This window comes from Spinacia oleracea, chromosome 3 (assembly GCF_020520425.1).
Source record: "Spinacia oleracea cultivar Varoflay chromosome 3, BTI_SOV_V1, whole genome shotgun sequence".
Lineage (NCBI taxonomy): Eukaryota > Viridiplantae > Streptophyta > Magnoliopsida > Caryophyllales > Amaranthaceae > Spinacia > Spinacia oleracea.
Genome location: NC_079489.1, coordinates 13,584,104 through 13,597,384, shown reverse-complemented (window position 1 = coordinate 13,597,384; position 13,281 = coordinate 13,584,104). Strand labels below are relative to the sequence as shown.

Below are 13,281 nucleotides of genomic sequence, written 5' to 3'. Positions count from 1 at the left end.
TACTTGCCAAAAAAAATAAAATAATAAAAAGAACGATAAGCTTACTTGCCAAAAAGAAAATTAATAAAAAGAACGATAAGCTTACTTGCAAAAAAAAAAAAAAAAAAAAACGATAAGCTTTGTGAATGCAACCACAAGAAATAGGAACGATTAAGTCTCGGACTACTACACTACAACACAAAACGGGATTTCAACGACCGCCAAAATCGGTCGGCAAAATTTAACAGTGGTCGTTAAACTGGTTACCGAGCGCTAACGATCGTAAAGGGTTGTCGGCATACCCTTACCGACTGTCGTCAAAAATTTACCTACCATTTATGGGTTGTTAAATTACCCGTTTAAGTGGTTGGTAAATAACCTACCGACCGAACGGTCGGTAATTTTAATTAAAAAAAAATAAAAATTAAAATAAAACGATCAATTGGAAAAACCCAGCCACTGGTTTTGGTTTCTTCCAAAATAAAAATTTTGATTTTCAAATCAAACATATAATTTAATAAATTATGCTTCTAATAAAAAAAAGCTAAAGCAAAGAGCTTCCAGAAGTAGTAATAATTATACTTGTAAAGTAAATTATGGTGCAAATTAACATAAAAAAAACACAACTGTTATTATGTAAATATATCAATGTATCACTTGCTATTAGAACTACCAAAAAAACACCAAGACATTATTGCTAAAACTGAATTCGTTCTTTAGACATAGATCAATCCTTAACGACGAGGATTAAGAACCGTACCCATGAAAAGTATAGCACCCGAAAAGTCTGAACATAAATGGATGATCAGCAACGAATTCCACGGGTGGTGTAACACGGGGGGGCCTACTTCCGTATCCTCCACTCATAGCGCTAACACATGCAGCCTCTGTCCCTTTTTCATTTGTCTCGATACGACACTTTTGTAAGATCTCCGAGACATACAACAATCTACCATCTATCGTCGAGTCTAAAATCCCGGTAAGCTCCCCGGGAAACTCAAACGGTAGCGTTAACCCTAGTGTTTTCATTATGTTGGAAAGTTCAATCGTACTCTCAAATTTAAATTTTGGTATTAAAATCCGGTCTAGTTCAACTTCAGCGAGCTTGATTTGACCTTTTTCAAACATGTTGTTGTCAAATTTGATGCTCTTCATTAGTTCGGGGAGTCCGTACTTTTTGTTAGGTAAAAATACGTACATAGAGAAAGCTCTCTTATCGTATTTACCGTCCAAATACGGTAACTTAAGAACTTTGCAATTCTTGTACGAGCCGTACTCGTACCGACGATCATCACCACCACAGTATCTACTCTCGGTAAATTTTGATTTTTGCATGAAGGATACTTGAATTGTTTCTCCGTTAAGGAGATGGAATTTTTCTGGTTTGGTCATGGATGGATCAAAAGTTTTAGCCCAAGTTCCTTTGAAGTATAACGCATTGGCTAGTAACATTGTCATATCTTTTCTGAAAGTATGATTTGGAGAAAGCACTTGTGGTATTAACCCTTTTGTTTGTTCCTTCACCCATGAGTTCATATCCTTCACTGCTTGTCCAGGCTTCACAAGAAAAAATCAATTATACTAGGAACCAAGGAAGTATTATTTAGAGAGTGTCATGATAAAGGTGACAAGTTGCCATAATTAAAATACATCATAAACTCACAATCCTATGTGTCACTCTTCAAGGGCGTCACATAGGCCGCCACTCATCAAAATATTTTTACTTACTATCAACTCCATATTTTTACATGAAAATAGTTAAATAAGGTAGCCCATAAAAAAATCTATTATAATTATACTAAATATATCTTTCCTTTTATCTTATAAATTAAAATTGAAAAATATAAATTACAATCTAATAGTGATATATTTTTATGTAATTGAAAAAATAGTTGGAACACAAATAATTTGTTGCAAATTGCAACCTAATTATCACTTCTGCATTTAGAGAAACTTATGACCTAACAAATCATAAAATAATGGAAAGGGGATCGGATATATAATAGTACTCAGTTTCATATTAGTTGAAACATTTCTTTAAACACGTTTGTCAATGTATATATGATTTCAAACATTAATATATTATTTGTTAACACGAATCTAACAAAATTATATAAATTAATATTTTAAAATATATTCTTTGACACGAATCACAAGACCCCTACATGACTGTTATTTTGTTATACATAAATCAGAAAATTAAGATCATAATAAGATATGTGAATAGTGTCAAAATCAAAACTGTGTCAACTGACATTTATGAATTACCTGGTCTTGGAAATCCACAACCTTAAGTTGTGTTTGATAAGCATAACTTTGAAGAAGTTCTTTGTAGGAAGGATTTAGAGAAAATCTCCTATCTAACCATACTCCATTTGCAGAAGCGATTATCGGTCCTTTACCATGAATATTGTTTGATCTTGCAATGGACTCCATTCTGCAGGCAATAGCATTGACATCTTCCATGTTATTGTAATCAAGGAGGCTAAGTAGTTGCTCCAATGTTTTGCCTTTCGCGCCGGCGACCAAGGTGTTGAGAATGGTGGTAATGGAAAAGGGAGAGCAAACCATGTTTTTGCTGTAAACTGATGGTGTAATATCTAGAACCTTTTTGGCTACTTGTAAACTCAAGTTCATGTTAATTTTACCATGTTTTGTTACCGTCACATTGTTGTTGGTTTCACCCACATTCTTGTATTGGGGTTGGTTTTGAGCTAATGTGCCAAATCCCTGAAAAATAAAAGTTAAATTTATCAAATATTTTGTTGTTCTTGTGTATTCTTAGAGCATGTTTATCAAAGACAAAAAATTTGGATTTCCTTCCAAAAAAAAAAAAAAAAAAGTTCATCTTTTCTCTCACCCAAACCCCAAACTCAACACCAACAATATTGTGAACAAAGAATGAATGTTGAATATTGTAGAAGAAAGAATGCGAGCATTGAATATTGTAGAAGGGACGTTGATTTACTCACATTAATGTACCATGATTTAGGGTTTGCGAGTCCTCTACGTGCAAGATTTAACATCTTTGCGCCGAGCTTCGTAGGATTTTGAGACTTGAAAATTTTCTATGCAACAAACCTAATGGGCTAGACAGGCTACGGCAATATATTGAGTAAATTGTTTAGGAATTTTTTTTTCCGAAAAACTTTACACTTTGAAGTGACATGCCATAAATATTTTAGTATAATGAACGGAGTAATAGAGGGATAAACCTTTGATATCAGTTTAAACCTTGGTAATTTGATATGGAACCGAATGGGCTGAATGGGCCAAGTGATCGTCGGTTTTAATGCCCACCAAAGAACAGGGGGTTGGAACCGCAAAATTTCAAACTTCGTATCTGCTACGGTGATTCCCATACCCGTCCTACTGGACATAAACTTAAATCCATATTTGCTCCACCAAGCAAGTGGATATCCGCTATCACTTGATACCGGATTATAATTTATAACCAGGGGTGGCAATTTAGGTCAATGGGTCAGGTTCGGGTTTGGTTTCAGATTATGTCAAAAAATATTAGAAATATTGTAAAATTTATTATTACTTGGTTAGAGCTTCCATCCCGGTTCCAGGTGATCCTGGGATCGATTCTCATCCCCGCCCTTGTGGCTCATTTGTACCAAAAAAAACAAAGTATGATAATATGAGTCAAATCAGGTCGTTTTCAGATCATCCGAATTCACTTCAGGTCTGGTCCGGGTTTCTCTCAATAAATTCAGGTAGAGTTCGGGTCGGGTCAGAGATTGTCAGTCTTAGTTATAACCCTGCTACCTATACCCGTTTGGCACTAAAAATTGAAAAACCGTGGATTCATCCTGATTTTCCTAACCACATTTGTTGTCTTAGGAAAGCAATCTATAGTTTGAAACAAGCTCCTAGAGCTTGGTATCTTCGCTTCAGCAGTTTTTTGTTAACGGTGATTTATTATCCGATCCTACTGAGTATCGCAGTATGGTTGGGGCTTTACAGTACTTGACTATGACAAGACCTGATATTACATATGTTGTGCATTTAGTTTCCCAATTTATGCATGCACCCCGCACATCTCACCAGTTGGTTGTTAAGCGTAATACATGTACTTGCAGGGTACTTCAGACTACGGCCTATGGCTTTTCCCCGCCCCTGATATGTCCCTCATGATTGTCTACTCAGATGCGGATTGGGCAGGTTGTCCTGATAGTTATCGTTCCACCACCGGTTATGCTATTTTTCTTGGAGACAACCTAATTTCCTGGCGCTCGAAGAAGCAACCCACTGTCTCCAAATCTTCCACGGAAGCAGAGTACCGCGCTGTTGCATACACGTTACAAGATACTCTTTGGATTCGTTCCTTGTTAGCTGAGCTGGGAATCGTCATTCGCGCACCCGTGAAGCTCTTTTGTGATAATGTTTCTGCATCCTATCTTGCGGTGAATCCAGTTCAGCATGATCGTAGCAAGCATATCAAAATAGATTATCATTTCGTTCGGGAGCGTGTTGCTCATGGTGATTTAGTTGTACGTTTATGTCCCTACTGAGTTACAAATCGCTGACATTTTTACGAAATGTTTGTCAGGTCAGCGTTTTGAGTTTTTTAGATCCAATCTGCACGTGGTTTCCCTTGCACAGATTGATGGGGTGTAATAGAGGATACTAAAGGTATACTCGTAATTGTACTACTGTACAATATTATTATATATATGAGTCCAGACACCCGTATTAGGGTAAGCCGTATCATTATATTCACAGATATGTATATATATGGTTGGGTGAGTAGATGTGACCATGTGAGGTGGGGTAGGCACGGGTATGATCCAAATAATCCACCATATACCCACCACCTATGCGGATTGACCGGCATGACTCTTGATATCCATATTCACCCTTATCCACCAAATTTAATTCACACCCATATCATCAACAATATAATTGGGGTAGATGTGATGCGAAATCACAAATTTGTATTCACTTAATCAATGAATTACGAATTACGAATTGAAGACAAAAGATGAAATGCAACAATAAACAAGGGAAACTAGATATAAATTAAATCAGGCACACTACACTACATAAGGGTCTTGATATTCAAAGGCTTAAGAATTGAACAATTTCAAGTACCTTGAAACAGTACCTTGAAACAAAAGGCAGAACATGAGTTGTATACACTTCTATGGCTCTACCTCTAGCCCTTTAATTACCTACCTAATGTTGAAAAGGTCCGTCAACATTTCCCTAAACTTATCGGTGTATCAAGACTTTTGACTCGACAAAGAAGTACTCAGCATCGTGCTAGCAGAAATAACCGCACCAGAGAAATCTTCTTGGATCTTGAACATAAACGGATTTTCATCAACAAAATTCATCTTAGATGGTAATACGGGAGAACACCGATGTGAAGGACCGCAGAGAGTTGTGTATGTCACAACAGATAAAGATGTTCCTCCCTTACTAGTTTCGATACGAGACTTCTGAGTAATATCTGCGACATACAATAGTTCTGAAACAGGGGAATTAAGAAATTTCATGAGCTCCATTTTACCAGCCTTAAATGGGAATGTCAACCCTAATTGATCCATGGTACTTGACAACATAACATTACTTTCAAGATCGAATTTTGGGATTAATATTTTTGAAATTTCCTCCTTTTGTTCCTTGATTTGCTTCTCGAAAACTTTCCCATTCACCTTCATTTCCTCTATGAATTGTAAGAGGTTCTTTTTTCCATAAGAATCACTCCAATTCCCAAGAAGGCCAGTATTTGTTTCAGATGGAACAAAGATGTACATAGAGAAGCTTCTAGGGTCTTGACCATCTACATATTTGCCTTGTTTGTACGGCATCCTAAGAATCTCTGAACCATCAAAATTTCCACAGTAATGCAGTAATCAGTGGCGGAGCCAGGATTTCACGGATGGTGGATCACCATTCTACGCCGCTCACCATACAATCATAAATCAATGTTTAAATTTAAAAAAATATTAATACTTAAAAAAATATTCCAAATGTAACAAGTACTAATTATTACAACCAAACTAATTCCTAAATCAACAAATTCCTAAATCAACAAATTCCTAAATCAACTATATAAATATCAAAATCAACAAATTCCTAATTCCTCAACAATTCAACAATTCCTCAACAATTCAATTCAATTCAATTCCTCACAAATTCAATTCAATTCTTAATTCCTCAACAATTCAATTCCTAATTCCTCAACAATTCAATTCAATTCAACAATTCAATTCAATTCCTAATTCCTCAACAATTCAATTCAATTCAACGATTCAATTAAATTCAATTCAACAATTCAATTAAATTCAATTCAACAATTCAATTCAACAATTCAATTCCTCACAAATTCCCAAATATCACAATTCACAAACAATATGTAAATAATCCAAATTCACAAATTCACAAATATCACAATTTACAAATTATCAACGTATTTCAATTCACAAATTCACAAATCAAAATTCAATTATTATCAATAGTGTAAAATTTATAGGTTTAATAATTAAAAATTTAATGTTTAATAATTAAAATTGTACAATTTAAACAATTAAACGGTTATACCTCAAAACTCAAATCACGATTCACGACTCACGAGCCTAGGCAGAAGGCACTGCTCGACGACGGCTCCTCCTTGAGTCCTCGCCTCCTCCACTCCTCCGTCGGTGCTCGGCTAGTCGCTGCTCCTCAGCTCCTCCTCTTCCTCGGTGCTCAACGGCGACTGGTCACGACTCACGCTGCTCGGTTCTTCTTCCCCGAATCCCCGCGACCACGGACTGACTCGGTTCTGCTACGGATGAACGGATCTGGGTTCGGTCTTCGGTGGTCGGAACTCGGATGACCTGGTGGAGTGGTGGGCCGGTGGCTGGTGGGCCGGTTGCAGCCTGCGTGGCTGCGCCGAAGAGAGAGGGAGTCAGGGATTAGGTTTTGTGTTTTGGCTGCTACTTCCCTGCTTTCCAACTTCCATAGAGAGATAGAGTAGAGAGCGTTATTTTTTTTTCAAAATTATTATTATTATTATTATTTTAATATTAGTGGGTCACGTGACCTAGGTTGCCCAAGCCTAGGTCCGCCAATGGCAGTAATGGTTGTGTTTTGGACGAATCAATAGTTTCGTCTGAACTCTCGAACTTAAAATGTAATGCATTCACTAATACCATAACTGTGTCGTTGTAGTACGAGGTCTCCTGTAGAATACTTTTGATCATCCCTTTGGTTTTTGTTCCGCTCAGTGGCGGAGCTAGGTAGGTGCATGGGGGGTCCACCGACCCCCCAAAAAAAAACTTGGGAAAAAAAACTTATAGCTGAGATCTAGGAGACCTGTTATTATAGGGAACCGATCTCTTAGGTTATACTTAAAAACACAGAGATAAACCTAGAGAACATTCTTTAGAAACAACTGTTCTCTTAGACTTTTGAATAACTATTGGGGATTATCTTAAGAGAGCAGTTTTTAGAAAAACCTGATCTCTTAGAGTTTTGAATTTAAATACCCGCTCTCTTAAATTAAGTTATTCTTTTCAGTTTTCACCACACATATGAAAACCGTAGAGAATAATTGTAATAATTTTGTATGATTGTAATATTAATATTGACTAATTTAAGGACGATACATTTTTTTTAGTAATATATTGTGTGTTGTGGAGGATCACCCGATACAATACTCTAAAAATCCTGGGAACGTCACTGCCGACACCCCAAAAAAAAATTCCTGGCTCCGCCACTGGTTCTGCTCCATAAGTCGATTTCCTCCTTCACTTCATCGATCAGCCTTCAAAACACAAGTGCAATAGCATGTAATTAGACTCTATTCTGTTCGAATTATTTTGACTTATTTTTGTTAAGTTCAAATCAGTTTAGTTAAGCTCAGATAAAATCAGTTAAGTCCAGATACGTTCAGATAGTTCATTTAAGTTCAAAAAAGTCCAGTTAAGTTCAGATTAGTTTAACTAATAAGAATTCGGAAAAAAATAAAATTTATTTCAGACATTTAAAATTTTAGAAAAAATAAATATTTTTCACATAAAATAAGTTCAGATAAGTAAGCTAATATAAGTTTAAATAAGTTCAGTTAATATAATTTCAGACAAAATAAGTCGAATAAAATGAAGCCTTAATCAAAATCCCGATTCATAAGCAATAATAGGATGACAAAATCTGTTAGGAAAAATATTCATATGTATTTGTTTTATGCATACCTTGTACAAGAAATCAACACTCTTAACATGAGCTTTATGAACACTGTGAAGCAGCTCTTTATATGACCGGGTTAGTACCAATTGTCTGTTGGTTCAGTGGGATTGAAGCTGAACTTGGTAGGGAGAACTCGTGTTTGATCCTCCGCAACAACAATTGGGAGAGGACTGTAACCTATCCACCCAAAACTCGCCCCGAATCCGGATTAGCCCTAAGGGTGAATCGGGTGCTAACATGTTTAGTTTTTCCTCCTTTAAACCAAGAACGTAACATCAAGAAACTGATCAAGGGTTTGTCCTTAAGATCCAGGGACTAGCATGTTTAGTATGGCACTCGTTAAGACAGGGGAGCATAATATATTCTATTGAGGTGTTCTTTTTAATCCATCCAACAAAGATTTTTTGGCTAAATCGAAGCTGAAATCCTGTTCATGAGTTTTCTTGTTTAAATCTTTGCAAGCTATGCTAGGCACACTGGTAGTGTAACTTTGCTGTTTCCGCCTAAATGAATTTTTTCCCTGCATTGTTTTTGTTACCTCGTCAAAAATCAAACTCTACAGTAAAAAAGAAAATTTCTAAAGGACATACTAGTGACACGATATTGTAACAAGTTTACGAGCCTTTCACACGATCCAATAGGCCGAGACATTCAATTCTTATAAGAGCAACTCTAATGATTGCAGTTTACTATTTTAGGGATTTACTTGTGATTTTCAAAAATTTCAAGTAATTAAGTAGCTAAACCATTGGAGCAATTTTGTTAAATGAGCTAGATAAAGCAAATTAGTTCTACCAAGCTAATTAGCTTGGGAAAAAAACAACAATTTTTTTTCCCAAATTATTTGGAATATAATCATGTAAAGGTAAGAATAGAATAAAAATTAAAATAGAAAAGGAGTTAAAAAAAGCAAGCTACTTGTTAACCATTGGAGCATATTATAGCTAGAAAGTGTTGTTGCTTGAAACATTGATGTGGCATATATACCAAGCTACAATGGTATTAGCTAACTATGAAAGATGTTATAATAATCCATCATCCCATGACCTATATTAATGAAGTCTTGGCATAGTGGTTAAGACTGAGGGCTTGTATATGATAGTTCTCAGGTTCAAATTCTCCACCCCCATTTATAATTTGTATTGCCCTTATGACTTATTCGCAACAAAAAAAAAAAAAATCATTCCATGACCTATTTGCTAGTCAACATTTAGTAAATAAAATGAATCATACAGGGAAGACTTTTCAATGGCTACCATAAAATGATAGCCACCATAATAAAATGAATCTCAGCCTTTTAATTTTATTGACTCCTCAGAACCGTAGATTATGCTGACTTTTATTAATAAAAATGTATTTTCTTTTCAAACAAAAATAATAAAAATCCTCCCCATTACGTTCCCCACGTTCACTTTTGTTTTAAGTTTTTTTTTTTGGGTATTTTCGTATCTCATAGACCATGCTTTCTCATCTTTCACCAAAATTTTGATAATTGTTTATTGTTCTATCATTTTCCAAAAACATCCGATACTCCATACTTTTCTTCACCATAAACTCATAAAATTGAAATCTGAAATTCGTTCTCTTTGGAAATCAAATTAGGGGAAATTTCGATTCAATTTTGATTTGAGGAAGTTGATTTCTTGTTCGAGCTATTCGTAGGATCTTTAAAGTATTATCTACTACGAAATTGTCGTAGGTAAGAACAAACATCGATCTTTATTCTCTTAGCTATGTTCATATATTATTTTTGGGTAATTTCGATTCAATCTTATTAGCATGGAATGGTTGAGTTTGAAATGAATAAGGGTGTTCTTGATTAATTGGGTGTAAAACTCAAGTGTAGTTTAATAGCCCTTTTTTTAATTGAAAGTTATGTTTCTTTTATTTGTAAGTGCTAGCGTGCGAATTGGATTGATGGGTTGTTTGAATTAGGGTGTTCTTGATTAATTAGGTGTAAAACTCATTGGAATGGACTAATGGTTTATGGGGTTTGTCTTTGGATAATGCCTACAAAGTACAAACTGTTTGATGAAATGTCTCAACCAAATATTAGAGCTGGCAATGGGTTGGGTTGGGTCGAAATCAGATCAACCCATTTATAAACGGGTTGAGATTTTCCCAACCCAACCCGACCTGTTTAATTAAACGGGTTGAGATTTTCAACCCAACCCAACCCAACTATAAACGGGTTGACCTGAAGTTGACCCGTTTAATTTTTTTTTCCCACTTTTAATTGTAAATTGATTTGACTATAGACTTGCGAGGTGATTTTGTTATGGCATATCTCATTGCAAAAAGTAATTTTTCAATATGTATTTGACATGAATCAAAACGTCAAATAATTATTCAATGTTGAAGGGGAAATGAGAAATAAAATCTTTCAAATCACATTATACATATATATATTACATACTTGCTTGCACTTAAACGGGTTAGACGGGTTGTTTTCGGGTTGAAAATTTCAACCTGACCCAACCCATTTAATTAAACGGGTTGGGTTGGGTTGACCCATTTAATTAAACGGGTTGAAAATCTTGACCCAACCCTTTATTATTGGGTTGGGTTCGGGTTGGGTTGGTGGGTTGGGTCAATTTTTGCCGGCTCTACCAAATATTATCTCTTGGAATTTGTAATTTCTGGGTATGTACATTCTGGGAATTTGTGGAAAGCTCTGTCACTCTTCCTTGAGCTTTATCAGTCTGACCTCCGAGATGATGCATACTCCTTTACTTCAAGTGACCTGAATCTGTGTTGGTGTTCAAGCATAGCACAAAATGGAATCAAGTGTTGTTGTGTTGGTGTTCAAGTATATATAGCTGTACGCCTGTACTACGTCCACCCAATAATTAAACTAGCATGAAACACCTAATAATCTGGCCCTTAACAAACACTCCAAAACTACAATAGAATGAGCATAAAATCTTTTTTAAATTCATTTTACAGTATGTTCATTCATAATAACAAAAAAGAAGTAGACAGAAGGAGCACCGTAGCACTAGTACCACTATATTTACTATTTAGTAAACTCAGCAAATAAACTCTCTTGCCCTCTTATTTTATTTTATTTTTATACAAAAATAATGATGTGGCATTAGCTCTTATTTATAAGAGCTAGCTCTTATTTCAGAAATTTCTCTTACAATCTATAATCTATAACTATTACTAAAACAAATACCGCTGACATCATTATTGTCCACATGTCAGCTTCTCCAAGCAAATTTTCCCGCCTAATCTAATAATGACGTCATTAACTATATAATTTTACCGGGTTGTAAATTGTTAGTCTACTCCACTGTTCGATGCAATTAATGGCATGCAGTACACATTCTCCTTTCCCAAAAAAGAAGCCTGCAAAAATACTGCACACTTTACTATTCACAAAACCGCTTTCCTTTCATTTTCTCTCTTCATCTTCCTAATCTTTCCTCTCCCTCCTTCGGTGCTTTTTCGTAACTCCTCTCTTCTCATAATCCCTTTTAGAGTACTTTTTTATTTGAATTTTGGTGATGGGTTTTATATATTCATATTTGAAGGATTTTGTGGTGGAGATGACAACATTCTTTCTGTTTGGTTTGAGGCTGAGAAATTGATAAGGTATAATAATATAATTTGTGCATTTGTGGCTAATGAATTTGTTATGAGAAGATATGATACTATAATTCATCTCTTTCGATCTCTATTTATTATTATTTTTATAAATATTTTCACTTTCTCAGTTGAATGTTATCAGCAAATGCGTCCACAATTAAGGAAAACATCTGTTTGCATATCTTGGGCAATTCTTATTTTTGAGGTTATCACTCTATCTATTTATTTTCTCCATTTTTTTTCATTTTTGTTGCAATTATTTTTGTTGAAATGGTAATTTATTTTTCATTTTCAATTTAGCTGGCCTAACTCGATCCAATTAAAGTCTATCAACTATAGTTATGTTATACGGAGTAATGAATTGAATTGTTTTACACATGTTTTCTTACTTTTTTTTTCACAAAAAAATTAATTGGATTTGATCGAAATTTTGGCTAGGTAGAAAATAGGGTAGTGTCGAAGAATTGACTGCAATTGGATTATTACCAGGAAGTTGGGAAGATTCAATTCTGCAATTTGCTACGAGAACTCGAGAAGGTCTAATTCGATCATCTATAATTCCCTTATTCTGCATTACTTTTTCTTCAATTAATTTCTAATACGATGAAGTAGTTTTTGGTTTTCACTTTCGTTTTGAATGTTATTAGTTGATTTTTCTACCGTTCATTTGAATAATTTACTACTCCGTATAATACTTCAATAATTTTGTATGGAAATTAATTTACAGCTACTTTGTCTAGAATTTTAATGTTGGAGTTGATATTTGGTTTAAATTTTGTTGAATTTGTTATTGTGGACCTTGTGGTTGTGCAGGTTGGAGTTTGTATTAGCAAGTTTTTACTATAGTGGCTTGACCTTTTTAAAAATGTTAATTAAAATGCATCAAGTACACTAGAGTGACTTTGCTACAATGCCATTAGAGTCAATTTTTTTATTGTAATGATTGTCAAGTTTTCGAAGAGGAAGCTTCCATTAGAGTTGGCTTTCAAAGAAATATCGCTAATCGTATCAAGCTCAAGTGGGAACTATTATTGTAACGCTTTTGTTTTTTACCCTAATCGAACAAGTTGAACTCACTTTTCCACAACATTTCACTAATGCATTGTATTTATACATTTGGTCAAATAGAAAACATTATTACTTTTGTAAATATCAAATATTGTATTTTTTACATTATTTATGTACATCAAATTGTTACTCCCCGTATTCCATACCAACTAATTACTTAATAAATATTTTAAAGAGTTTTGTTATAATCGTGCATCGCACGGGTGCTAACCTAGTCTCCAAATAAGAGACTCCCATTACACACCTAAGAGCTAGCTCTTATTTTTTCTCTCTCCTTAAGAGTCACCTAAGAGACTCCCCTTATTATGAGCTCTTAGTATCCAACTGGCACAGTTGTGACTGTGTACTTTAACTTATGGGGGGAGAGGAGTACTAGCCTTTAATCCTTTATGCCAGAGTTGTGTGTTTGGATTATGCCCCAAATATCGTCTCTTGGAATTCTGTAGTGTATTGAGAAAA

At 34.9% G+C, this 13,281-nt stretch overlaps 1 protein-coding gene and 1 long non-coding RNA gene across 5 annotated transcripts; one reads left to right on the top strand and one right to left on the bottom strand.

Annotated features, from left to right (window-relative positions):
- Window positions 1–102: 102 nt before the first annotated feature.
- Window positions 103–7,059, bottom strand: LOC110801459 (serpin-ZX). 3 transcript variants are annotated; one of them, XM_056838751.1, is made up of 3 exons: window positions 6,535–7,059; window positions 2,248–2,709; window positions 103–1,536 (listed from the first exon to the last, which is right to left on the bottom strand). In XM_056838751.1, exons 2-3 carry the CDS (start codon window positions 2,614–2,616, stop codon window positions 727–729), a joined length of 1,179 nt encoding a protein of 392 aa, XP_056694729.1. In that variant the 5' UTR covers window positions 2,617–2,709; window positions 6,535–7,059; the 3' UTR covers window positions 103–726. The 3 variants fall into 3 exon arrangements, with proteins under 3 accessions (XP_056694729.1, XP_021862517.1, XP_021862516.1); XM_022006825.2 differs by lacking the exons at window positions 103–1,536; window positions 2,248–2,709 and adding an exon at window positions 4,976–5,812 and having other exon boundaries at window positions 6,535–6,971; XM_022006824.2 differs by lacking the exons at window positions 103–1,536; window positions 2,248–2,709 and adding an exon at window positions 4,976–5,888 and having other exon boundaries at window positions 6,535–6,970.
- Window positions 7,060–9,560: 2,501 nt separating this feature from the next.
- LOC110780518 (uncharacterized) lies at window positions 9,561–13,032 on the top strand. Of its 2 annotated transcripts, none has more exons than XR_008929967.1 (3): window positions 9,561–11,760; window positions 11,883–11,959; window positions 12,193–13,032. It is a non-coding gene; the product is annotated as an uncharacterized lncRNA (long non-coding RNA). The 2 variants fall into 2 exon arrangements; XR_008929968.1 differs by having other exon boundaries at window positions 11,883–12,291; window positions 12,568–13,032.
- The last annotated feature ends 249 nt before the right edge of the window (window positions 13,033–13,281 follow it).

Coding starts and splice junctions, on each gene's coding strand:
- LOC110801459 (XM_056838751.1), bottom strand. CDS start 2,616: ATGAACTTGAGTTTACAAGTAGCCAAAAAGGTTCTAGATATTACACCA. Junction 1,537..2,247: donor TTGTGGATTTCCAAGACCAG/GTAATTCATAAA, acceptor TTTCTTGTGAAG/CCTGGACAAGCAGTGAAGGA.